Source organism: Clytia hemisphaerica, unplaced genomic scaffold (assembly GCF_902728285.1).
Source record: "Clytia hemisphaerica strain Z4C2 unplaced genomic scaffold, Clytia hemisphaerica genome assembly, whole genome shotgun sequence".
NCBI lineage: Eukaryota > Metazoa > Cnidaria > Hydrozoa > Leptothecata > Clytiidae > Clytia > Clytia hemisphaerica.
This window is the reverse complement of record NW_027103836.1, coordinates 1,178,563-1,190,995: the sequence shown is the minus strand read 5'-3', so window position 1 is coordinate 1,190,995 and position 12,433 is coordinate 1,178,563. Positions and strand designations below refer to the sequence as shown.

General features: G+C 32.3%; 1 protein-coding gene across 1 annotated transcript; it reads right to left on the bottom strand.

Annotated features, from left to right (window-relative positions):
- Positions 1-204: 204 nt before the first annotated feature.
- Positions 205-3,421, bottom strand: LOC136807178 (uncharacterized). The gene is made up of 8 exons (XM_067063761.1): positions 3,262-3,421; positions 2,758-2,886; positions 2,498-2,670; positions 2,222-2,344; positions 1,919-2,086; positions 1,596-1,748; positions 1,097-1,243; positions 205-875 (listed from the first exon to the last, which is right to left on the bottom strand). The coding sequence occupies exons 2-8, from the start codon at positions 2,871-2,873 to the stop codon at positions 793-795; spliced, it is 963 nt and encodes a 320-aa protein (XP_066919862.1). The 5' UTR covers positions 2,874-2,886; positions 3,262-3,421; the 3' UTR covers positions 205-792.
- Between the last annotated feature and the right edge of the window lie 9,012 nt (positions 3,422-12,433).

The following is a 12,433-nucleotide window of genomic DNA, read 5'->3' as shown; positions in this document are numbered from 1 at the left end:
CTTAGTAATTAGTAACTGGTGAGTGTTTATTCTTAAAAGGTTTACCCTTTACCCTTTTCCATCATATTAAAGGAATGGAGACTTTTCAAAACATATTTCTTTCTTTTTTCCACATACAGTACAGTAGTCTAATTTTTATATCCTTTTTTCTATATAAATCATAAATATATTATGAATCTTAAAATTGAATCAGGACATAAAGAGAATGATTGATGAATCAGATCCTTTTGAGGTTCTCATAAATAAAATATTTTGATTTGATAGAGGTGCCATTTTCCTAAATACTTGGAAATACATAAAGATAACGAAACTCACACACATGTAAATCGAATTATTTTACTCATCCAACTACCCACTCAACAGAAAGATCTGTAGTACCATAGCCCTCAACTTAGAGCAATAACAATTTCTAAATTTCATAGATCAAAAAATGAGGAATTTGCGAAAGTCTTTTGACTATGAAAGCATAATATAACGAAGCTTTTTATTTTCAGAAGAAAGAAGTATGCCATACTTTTGCATACTTTCAAAAGGGAATAGAAATCAAGCTAAAACATTTTATTAAAGCGATAAAAAAAAAATACAACATATAAAATACACATAGGGTAATACAATATACTGTTTCAGATATCAAAATAAAAATAGAATAATGCAGAATTTTAACGTGGTAAAATAAATTTGGTCTACTATCAACATCTTATAAATAATATGCTCAAAAGAAAAATATTTACAAATTTTTATTATCAACATTTCTAAAAAATGAAATAAATATTATAGAAGGGACTGATGATTTTAATTTGTGACTTTACTTTTACGATTGTCATATTGAAAGCCTTCGTTGATATGGCTATGCTTGGAGTTATTCCTTTCTATGTCTGAAATGAAAGAAAAAGAAATTCTATCTAAAAAACGGATGACGTAACCTGTGTCAAGACAATATAAGTCATATTAATTAAAAGTATTAGCTGTGGTAAAAGTACCTCTACCAATTTTCCTACTTTCCTATTTATCTATATATAATTGGCTTAATTGAGCACTGGTCAGCTCATATATAAAAAGAAATATTTAAGAATGCAAAGAATTTAAGGGAACTTACCCACAAAATTCTCCTGACGTTTTTTCCCATAATGCCATTTACTAATGACCAGGCCAAGAACGAGACCTACAATCAATGCAAATGCAATACCGATGCCCATGTATTTGTATGAGTCATCCTTATTATTTTCCTCGCCAGTTTTTTTACCTGAAAGAAAAAGGACGTACAAGGTAAACTAAAACAACTCAATTTATCCAGTTATCTAAAGTTTACTAAAACTTGAAAAAGTCTGTTACTAAAATTTTCAATATAAATACACATCATACTGGGCAAATACCTCAAGAATAAGTTTACTGTCAAAGTGCTACCTAGCTTTTAAGCATATAAACAAAGCTTTTAGATTACTTATTATTACTGACTGAGTTACCTGGAACAGGACTGACTGTGACTGAACTGGTTGAACTTGAACTTGTGGTGCTGGTGCTGCTGAGTGTACTAACAGTGTAAACAGTGCTGACACTTCCAGTTGTGCTTAAAGCACCTGTTGTGCTTAAAGTACCTGTTGTAACAGCAGGGTTATTAGAGATTTGACAGTTGTCAATCTTTTCATATTCTTTAAACTGTGTATTTAAAAGTGTATTGTTGCATAGTCTTTGTTTGTAACAGTCATTATCGACAGGATCAATCCAATCGTCACATTGCTTGCCACAAGCTGTAAGGGAAAAGAAAAGTTTTTTTCAATGATAATGTGAATGCAAGGACAGGTTTTCATCATATTTCTACCAAAATTGTCAACCTAACAATTGCATGAGAATGAAAAACTGTCAGTAGGAAACAAATTTTTTTGACAGTAAGACTTAAAATGACTAATAAACAACTGACCTTCATAATAGCAGCCTTCACTTTCACATAACTTGCAATCACCATCTTGAATTTCTTGATCAGTACAAACATGGACTTTCAGCTTTAAATGATATCCACCATCAGATGTGTCATTGCAACTTCCACCAACCATGTTATTAATCATGTTGCTTGTACGATAACTTGGAGCTATTTGAAAAGAGAAATAATTCGAATTTCAATGAGAAACTTTGATGGCATCAATTCATTTAATTTCTGACCTTTAGCAAATAGTTTCTATACTTTTTCATTTTGTAAAAAGATTTTTTAGGAAATGTTTATTACCTATCACATAATAGGTTTTTCCAGGTGTGAAAGAAGGTGCGTCAGGTGAAAGAGCATTTTGGGTGATCCGGTGTTGTGTAACCATATATTTTGATGTGCAGTTCAGTAATACGTTGTCATGATCTAAGAGAAATGAATAAGTAGTAATTTAATTTCAATATACAACTTTCACCAAATTAAGACTTATTTTAAAATTTTTAAGTCAACTGAAATGAGTATCTCCTAATAATGAAAATAATTTCTTTTGTACAAATAGATGTCTTTCATTTAACCCACTTCTAGCATCACAATTTTCATATTCTTGTTCTTTTGTGTAGTCTAGAAGATAAGCTACTTCGTGAAGGGTTGAAGAATGTGCATTTGGTTTGGACGAGATATCTTTATCTGCGCATACAAATTTCAACAAATCATTTTCTTTCACATTCACAATAGGATCCTTGCAGGAAAACCTAAAATTAAGACAAAAAGGAAGGTTAATAAAACAAAGTTAAACTTGGATATCACAAAGATATTTGATAAGAAATTGAACTACTTACAATTTATGGTAGGGATCCCAGAATATTGGTGGACGTGAGACAAACACATTTTCAATATTCAACAAAAACAAAGCGATAGTGAGCAGATTTTTCTTTAAAAATGCCTGTCCAGCCATCAAGAGATATCTTCTGAAATAAGATAACAAGTCAACTATTAACAGAGAGAAAGTGAGTGAGTTAAAGGCATAAATAATTGAAACTAAAAAGATTGTTTTTAACTGTTCTCTTAATAGAATGCATGTTTTATAGAGAGCATCACGTTTCCATGGCAAAGCAATAAATTGTTTAAACTGTAGTAATTATAGTAACAAAAGATGACATCAAAAACTTATGATGACATAATAGAAGTCCTAATCATCAAATATTGTAAATTACATTCTTTTAAGTTTCGCTGAATCTCAGAATAAAATATGATGTTATCACCATGTTAGAAAATGAAACATGCAAATTTGGTACAAAAAAACCGTATCCATAAAAAAGTATATTATAGAAATCGAAACTCACCTTTATAAATAAGACATTGCAGACAAATCACTATTCATTTTAAGATCCTGTTGATAATGAACATCTCGTGCAAACCACTACATTATTTTAAAATTAATACATTAAAGTCTAAATGTTAGGCGTGGCTCCATTGAAAGATTTCAGATCAAAAGAGAGGGATATTAATAGTCTAAAAACAGCAATGAATATTTATTTCCCTGCTTCAAAATTATAACAATTTCTTTTAAACTAAAATAATTTCAAAAATTATGAGTTCACAAATGTATGCCTTTTTCAATTAAAAAAGAAAAGCTATATGATTGAGCTCTTTAAAATGTGCTTAAACACTTCTTTTTTTTTTCCTCATAGAGCTCTTAGTAATTTTAAATATTTCAAAATCAACAATATCATGGTCCTGACAAGGAAAATCTACCACAATAGCTTAAATTTATATATGATTCCCTCATGAAAGTTTTAAAATATAGCTTCTTGCTGATAAATGCTTTCAGAAAATTTGAATACAAATTTGAAAGATTTCAGTCAAAAAGTTTATAAATTTATTTGAGATTTGACATCTATACAAGATGAAGAAACCAAAAAGCCCTGCACCCTGCCCCATCTTGGCAAGTTTGAAGAACTGCCTCAAAAGTTTGCTGAATTTGCTTCTCAGCTGAAAAAATAAGGATGACAAACTAACAGGCCATGTTTTAAAAATTAATTCTTTCCAAATTTGAAAAATTTCTTTTAAAGGTATTTACCCGCAATTGCAACCTAAAGGCTGCTCAATCAGGGATAGCTAATTTTGGTTGACATTTTTCTGAAATGATTGAAAATTTCTTTCATTGAGTTTTAAGTTCCTTTTAGATGCAAAAAAGCTCTTATTAGTGAGGTCCGTTAGCACATAAAACATAAGAATACTTCAGATGGTGATAAAAGCATGAAATTTGGCACAGATGATCCTTAGAGGGTCTAAAACTTAATTTTAAACAGTAACACCAAATTTTACCACCTGGCCACCTGCCAGATGGGGTCATCAGGTGGCTGGGCAAGAATATTATATTTTTGAAAATATTCAAAATCTGATGGCTCCAGCGGAAAGAACATGAAATGCTGACGAAAATCGAGGTACATGAATACATGAATCCATGTCAAAACTTGAAGTTGGTAAGCGCATGATGACAATTCCCTCAGGGACAAAAACTTTAATTTAGGTGTCATTTTGATTTAGAACAACCTTTTAATCAATTGTGTAGGTCCTTTTCAAAAATAATTTTGATTCAATTTAAAATATTTGCAACTGCTACACAGTGTTTCATGCTTGCGCAATCTTATTGCAATACTGCATTGTATTGTACTGTAGATTTTATTTCAAATATTTTATATCATTTTATTTTTGATAAAATCTACAACGCACTGCATTGCCTGAAGATTGCACCAACATGAAACAATGTTCTATGTAGCATGTATGTTAAATTGAATTAAAATTATTAAGGACCTACACAATTGATTATCTTGATATTTTGCCCAAATTTTTTCGAATTTTCTTGAGCACTCTGTGATTCTATTTACTTGAATCTAAAATATTTGGTATAGAAATATGCCACTCCCCAAGCGATTTAAAGTACCTAAAATCGAACTGATCTTGGTATGGTATTACAAGCAGTCTAAATAATTGTTTCTGAATTTTATCAAAAAACTTAGAATTTTCAGCGTAAAAAACTTAATTTTTGCAAGGATTAAATTTCGCCAATTTATGAGAGTTTGAAAGTTTTCGCAAGGGATTATATTTTGCGAAAAAGGCGAAATTCGCGGAAATTCCCGAAATATAATCCCCGCAAAAATTTATTCCCTTAAAAGGTATATAGTCTTCAATAGATGCAAATTTAATCTTCTTTCTTCTGCGAGATTACACATTAATATAGCCAATTATGCATGTAAGTTTTGTATTAACCCTTTTCCATCTCGCTGTAAGCTGTACTGTGGGTGTTATACAAGCCTAAATCGCGAGCCACCAGTAGGGCTGATGGTTTGGAAAGTCACAATTTTTGGCATTTCTAGATTAGATTTTTAGCTACTTTGAATCTTTGAAAGTCAGAAACTACCCGGTGCGCCACAAAAAAAATTCTCTCTTTAAACTAATTTTCTCGAAATCTAAAAATTTTTAAAGAATCATTCTTATTTTGTTGGAAAGAAGAAAAATAAACTTAAATTTTGATGGGTCATTTATCAAATTCGGTTGATTAGATCGAAAGTTATGCTCAATTGGATAAAAAAGTTACTTTCTGAAAGTGCTCAAACACGTTGAAAATCGACCTATCAAATTAAATAGAAGTATAACTATATGATGCATCAGTATTTTCGTTTCAGTCATTGAAAATGATAATAATTAGCTGTCTAAATGAACTTTTGTTGTATATATAAAGGAAGGTTGAATTTCAATAAGGAAGAAAATTTGTTGAAAAAAGCCAAAAAATCTGGCAGAATTCATAGAAATGCATCAAATATGGGTTTCGAGGTACATCCAGCCTTACATAAACTTTATCCAGTCTAGAGCCAAAAATCTGAGGAAAATTTCGGTAAAAGTAAAATAAATTGACTTTGATAAAGATTTTAAACCCTTTCGACCCTTCAGTATCAAAACTTATGTGTTTAGTTACTGAAGAATGCTCTAAATCATGTAAAGGCTGTTGCAATTGCCCATTCTAAAATAAAAATTTGATAAGCTGATTTTTAACGTTTTCAAGTACTTTCTGAAAGTTACTTTATTTTTATTAAATGGAGCATAACTCTCGATCTAATTAATCGAATTCAATAAATGACCCATCAAAATTTAAGTTTGTTTATCTTTCTTCTTTCTGATGAAATAGGAATAGTTCTTTTAGAATTTTTAGATTTCGAGAAAATCAGTTTCAAAGAGAGAAACTTTTTTGTGGCACACCCGGTAGATAAAATTTTGGCCACAGAACAAGTTGACTTGTTATTGTCTCTAGCAGAGGGATTTTATGCAAAATAACGGTTTGGCTGAAAAAGGTCTTAAATTCTGATTGGGGCACTGTTTTTATTTGAAATTTTCATCATACATTCAAAATACAAATGGCTCAAATATATCTAAATTTGAAGCGTATATATTTAAGTCAAATATATAGTTTTTCTAAGAAAAAATCCATCATTTTACACCAACAGATATCTTTGTAGGGTGAAAATTTGTGTTATTTGTAAAAAGGCAGGACTACCCAAAAAATAATCGCTATTTTGTTAAAAACTGAGAAAAGGGTCTATCCAGGTGATGTCAACCAAACAATCAAACAATCGAACTTGTAATCAAACTTAATCGAACTTATCGAACGCTAACTGTTCAATTACCAAACCAAATTAAACAGTAATCAAATTGAGAAATTATTTCAATTTATGTTTGATGTGTTCGGCTTATAGTATTTGCTTGTATCCTCCATTCTTGCAGTGCACAATTTTAATGACCAGCGTTTTCTAATCTATCATCTAATCTGTTTCGCTGTTGATGTTTGAACCACTTGTACTTGTACTTGTACTACATTAACCGAAATTAATTGAACAGAAAATCTATAAATCAAACAGTAATCAGTTTGAAGATTCGGTGAAGTTTGATTACTGTTCGATTTGTACTAGTAATAACATGGTTTAGAGGGTGATTTGGGATTAATAACCCAGAGGTTTATTGAAAACATTTCAAAATAGCCCGAACGTAGTGAGATTTTAATACTACTCAGTACCACTAATACATGTGTTTTTACCAATAATGTGCTTTTTTATGCATTATCAGTGCATCACAAAGTGCGGAAGTCCATCAAAATACCAGCTTTTTTCAAACTTTGTCTCGTTTACCCAAACACTGCAATCCCGCATGTCTAAAAGCTCAAGACTAGAACCCCCAATACAAGCATTTTGGCTGACTGAAAAAAAGTTATCATCATCAATTTTGTCAATTTACAGAATCGTTTACTAGCAACTTTCTGAAATTTTCATTTTTTGGTTGTGCTTCATTTAAAAGATAATGAGGATGAAAAATTACCATTAATCCATCGAGCAAAAGGTTACTCCAACTAGTCCACGAAAAGTGCTTGCGCTTCAAATAGAATATCCCACAAATTAATATAAGCATAAACTGATAAAATCCTTTTTTATTCTTGGTGACGTCAAATTCGATCCTGACTTGACAGTAAGAATAATGGAGGACCAAATTTGTCAATGTACAATTTTTACAAATAAACCTAAAAGTATGTAATATTAATCCATCATTGATTTCTATATCTTTATTTTTCACAAATGCAAAATTGATATTTTGTATATCTTGATTTAAGGAAATATCTGATTGTCAATGCCAAAAAATACTTCTTTACTTTAAGAACATTCTGTGTTGCTTCGACACACACCCCCCGGATTGTTTTAGTTGTTTGAAAGTATGACAAAAACACGCCTATAATAATTATACAATATTATATATTGTTGTTCACATGACTAAAAGTTAAAAATCTCAAAATTAGTACCTTACAAATTTTAAATTTTTACTGTGGTGGTCATCTTTGAGATTTAAGATGGCCCTTTTTTCATGTAGAGAAATAGTCAATGTTTTTCATAAGACAAAAAGGCCAATCTCAAAGGTAGAACAGAATTGCAAGATTTCCAATTTTCCAAGACACATGTTTTGAGATTGAACCTTTATTTTGGTCATATGAACGACGTAATGATGATCCTGACTGAATATGAGGGCTCAAAAACAAAACACACAGTTTTTCCCAAGCTGACTGATCAACAGTTTAAATTACCTAAATTATTGTGGAAGTTAACGCTTAAGACGAATAATGTTTGGGAAATCAAAACCAGATGGTACTAACTGAATGTTTGATTGTGATCAAAGTAATCAATAATGATCGATAATAATCGAAGGTGGTCAGTTACAACCTATCGATTGCAGTGGTGACATTCTCATTTGACTCTAAATTATGGCATTTTCTTCTTTCTACCATTTTCCAGGAGATGCCAACCAAAACCCTATCAAACCGATTTTCGTAATTGAACCATCGAAAGAAATCGAACAATTAGGTGTTAGATTACCGAACCTAATTGAACAGCGATCGAACTATACCGAAAAATCTTCAGTTCGATTAAAGTTCGATTACTTGTCGCAATTTGATTAAGTTCAACCAATTTTTTTGTAGCTCAAATGGTTCCAGTTATTGCTAGCGCAACAGCTCTAGCCTAAACGATCCCCAACGATAGTTGGATTAGCAGAAAAGAGTTGTTCATGCGCTGTGAAATGATTTGTGAATGAAAACTATAAATCAAATACATTGAACATCAATCAAACTAATTGAACTTTACCAGAATTTCTCGGCTTGATGACTGTTCGATTTGGTTTGGTAATCAAACACCTATCGTTCGATTTGTTCGATCATTTTGATTACTGTTCGATTTCTTTCGATCATATTCAGTTAGGGAAGGCATCCAGGATCATGCCATCTATCCGCCAGCAAAAACTAAATGACACTTGTAAACTTAAGTTTCTTATCATTTTCCATCGAAAACAACCAAAACATTACTACCTGCCAAAGCCGGAGACAAAAGGTCTACTGTAATGTCGACATCCCTGATTCTTCTTATTTCAAGCCCTTTCATTAAAGATAGGAATGATAGGAAGGTCAGGACCACTCTGTTTGCTAAACAAACAAAAAAATAGTTTCCACCAGCGATTCTGACCTTCCTATTATTCCTATCTCTAAAGAAGGGTGTTGAAATAAGAAGAGGGTTGTCAGCATAGACCTTTTTTAAAGAGGCAGCCATGTTGAATAATTATGTACTCCAGCATAAAAACAATGATACAGCCATTCATAATTACTCTATCATGCATATTTTAAAAATTATGAATGGCTGTATCATTGTTTTTATGCTGGAGTACATAATTATTCAACATGGCTGCCTCTTTAAAAAAAGGTCTATTCATGATATGCACCACTGCAATGTCTTCTAACATTACATCACGGACCCAATAGTTGATTGGTTCTAAGTGACGTAAAATCAGTCAATACGTCACTTTCAACCAATCAGCTGTTGGCTCCGTGGAAGACATTGCAATGGTGCATATCATGGATTAGACCAACTTACGATAATCAATGCTTATTATGAAAGTAATCAATTGGTTTTATTGAAGCTATGGAAAGTAATCAATAACAATCAAACTACTCAATCGGTTAATCCAATCTTCGAGGGGTTGTTACAAAAAAAGTGATCGAATAAAACTCACAATTTCTTTGAAATTTTAGTACTCAAATTTGATTGATAACTGGTCGTTTGATTTATTGATTAGTACCATCTGGTCAAAAAGACAGCTTTTAAATGTTATAAAGTTTTTTGAATATCATGGTTTCTTCTGTCTTGATGGACTAGGCCGTGGCCAGTGGATTGTTATTGTTTCAAAAATAAAGAAAAAAATTCAAAATGTCTGGGACCAACTTTTTGATAATTTTTCTTAACTCAATTTCTATTTCTATTTCTATTTCTATTTCTATATTTCTATTTCTATTTGGTTGAGTTGCAGGAGGCTTTAGAGGCCTATTCTCGCAACTATAGACGCTTACTAATGAGCGTCCCCTCAGCACCTTGAACTGACTACCCGATTCCCCTCACATGGCATGGGTTGACCCGGGCAAAGGAACCTTCACTTGCCAAGTGAACTGCCGTGAGTGGGAATCGAACCCTGGCCCCTGCACAGAAGCCAAGGTCGACTACCACTATACCACTGCAATTTGAGGGCGCTGATTCCAAATTTGAATGTTACCAAGCTTTAAAACCCGCAGTTTTTGCATAATTTGCGATTTTTTGCGTTTTTAGGCAAAATTGTAAGCCCTGAAAATGTGTGATTTTTGGGGGGGTCTTCAAAATCAAAAAAGACTTATAGCTTTTCAAACTGAGCAAAAAAATGTATTATATCAAAGTCTCAACTTTTCTAGATCAAAAGTTATAGACAATTTTATGGTCAAAAATTGGGAAATTTGTGGAAAAAACAGGGAATTTCCCCACAATCTGCATAATTTATGCAAAATTATAGCAATTTTTTACCACAAAAACGCCCATAACTTTTGATCTAGAAAAGTTGAGACTTTGATATAATACATTTTTTTGCTCAGTTGGAAGAGCTCTATCATGTGGTATACGTCCTTTTTGATTTTGAAGACCCCCCAAAATCATGAATTTTCAGGGCTTACAATTTTGCCTAAAATAAAAACGCAAAAAATCGCAAATTACGCAAAAACTGCGGGTTTTCAAGCTTGGGTTAACATTCAAATTCCGAACAGTCAGGAGTTCTATCCTAATTAAGCATATTTTTTTCGATCGCACGGACTTTCTTAATTAGGATTATCCCTTTGTTTTTCAATCCTAATTAAGAATATGATTTTTAAAGTTCAGATTCTTCACCAACAAACAAAATCCGCAAATTCTAACTATGAGCAATAGATAGAGCAGGTCAAAGATGATATATTGATCCAAAAATCAAAACAAAATTTGGGCGGAGGGCTTCAAAATGACGCCATAAGTAAAAATCTGCCTAATTAGGCACGTTAGTTCTAATTAGGAATATTTACAAGCATAATAATTTCCCGCACTTTTTTTTCTTCTTGTCACCACCTGTGTTTTTTTACTTCGTTCATTCATTTTTATTTTAAAGCCCGTGCTACATTATAAATGTTTATCTGCTACGGTGTAGATAGGGCAATACACCCGCGTTTTATACGCGTTTTTGTCGCGGGTAATATAACATTTTTCTAAATGTCATAACTCAAGACTCCATCCATATTACCCTGTATCAAACTTTCAAAATCTGCTCTACACACTAAATTTTTCATTGGAGGCTGATAAGAATCTGCGGAAATTTGTACTTTTGGAAAAAAACTGGAAATTCGATATATATTCTTAATTAGGATTGAAAAACAAAGGGATAATCCTAATTAAGAAAGTCTGTGCGATCGAGAAAAATATGCTTAATTAGGATAGAACTCCTGACTGCCGAATCAGCACCCTCAAATTGACCAAAATCAATTCTAAAAAGTGAAACGTTTTGGTGGCACTGGTCATGGCCTAGACTGGCAGTTGACTGATGATTATTGCAATGCTGGAATTTTTTACTATTCAACTTGACATTGATTGTCTGATTGTGCCCTAGAAAGGTCTGTGAGAAACAGGTACAAGTGCAGCAAGAGCATGTTTAGATTTACACCACATTTTTCCTTAGCTACCAAAAGCTATTCAAAACAAGATGACAGAAGTGATAGTAGAGTAGATAGATAGAGAGAGAAAAGACAAAAGAAGGACTCAATCTCAAAAATTTTGATGGACAGATGGATCTCATGAAATCCATCCAATTTTTAGACCAATGAAAGACAATACAGATAGAAATACTTACTTACAAAATAAACTGTACCATTTGTAAAGTGGAATAAAAATACAGAAAAGATTAAAAATAGAGAAAATACTTCAGTTTCTAACCACCATTTTGTGATTTGTTGCTTTGTTTTGATTCAAACAGCCAAGTCCGTAAATAAACCTGACCGGTGCCAGGTATTTAAGCGGTATACCTTATTTGCTAGTCGGGTCAAACGTCAGAACGTAATGTAATCTGCATCTGGCAAAATAAGCATAATATCAAATTATACATTACGTATGTAATAAAAAGCTACGCGTAGCTCGCCGGGGTCCACTAAAGTTTTTGTTTTTAAATAAGACTAAGAGTGATATCGTTTGTTTGCTTACTCAACAATTTCAATTCACAAGCTTCTATTTGATTGACACGGATGTGGAGCAAGATTGGTCCAGAAAAAGGAAAAGAAAAACATTTTTTGCTTATAATCAGGCCCAGCATTAATATAAAAACAATAGGCAGACACTGTCATGTCATGAAAATGAAACAGGAACACTTATCTAGAGATAAACCTTTAAAGCTTTTTGATAGACTGTGTCGTCAGCGTCATCAAAATTATCAGAAAAGCAAAGTTAAATCAGTCTACGCCAACGCGCGGGTTGGAACTATTGACTTGTCAAATCGAACGATAACGCGACGACAATGTTTCGTCACAAACGAAAATTCCATTTCATTAAAGTATCAAACTCGCTAGTGTCGTTTAAGAATTTCCTCAACAACCACAAGAGAATTTACAAGTGAAGA

Coding starts and splice junctions, on each gene's coding strand:
- LOC136807178 (XM_067063761.1), bottom strand. CDS start 2,873: ATGGCTGGACAGGCATTTTTAAAGAAAAATCTGCTCACTATCGCTTTG. Junction 2,671..2,757: donor TGGGATCCCTACCATAAATT/GTAAGTAGTTCA, acceptor TCTTAATTTTAG/GTTTTCCTGCAAGGATCCTA. Junction 876..1,096: donor ACGTCAGGAGAATTTTGTGG/GTAAGTTCCCTT, acceptor CTTTCATTTCAG/ACATAGAAAGGAATAACTCC.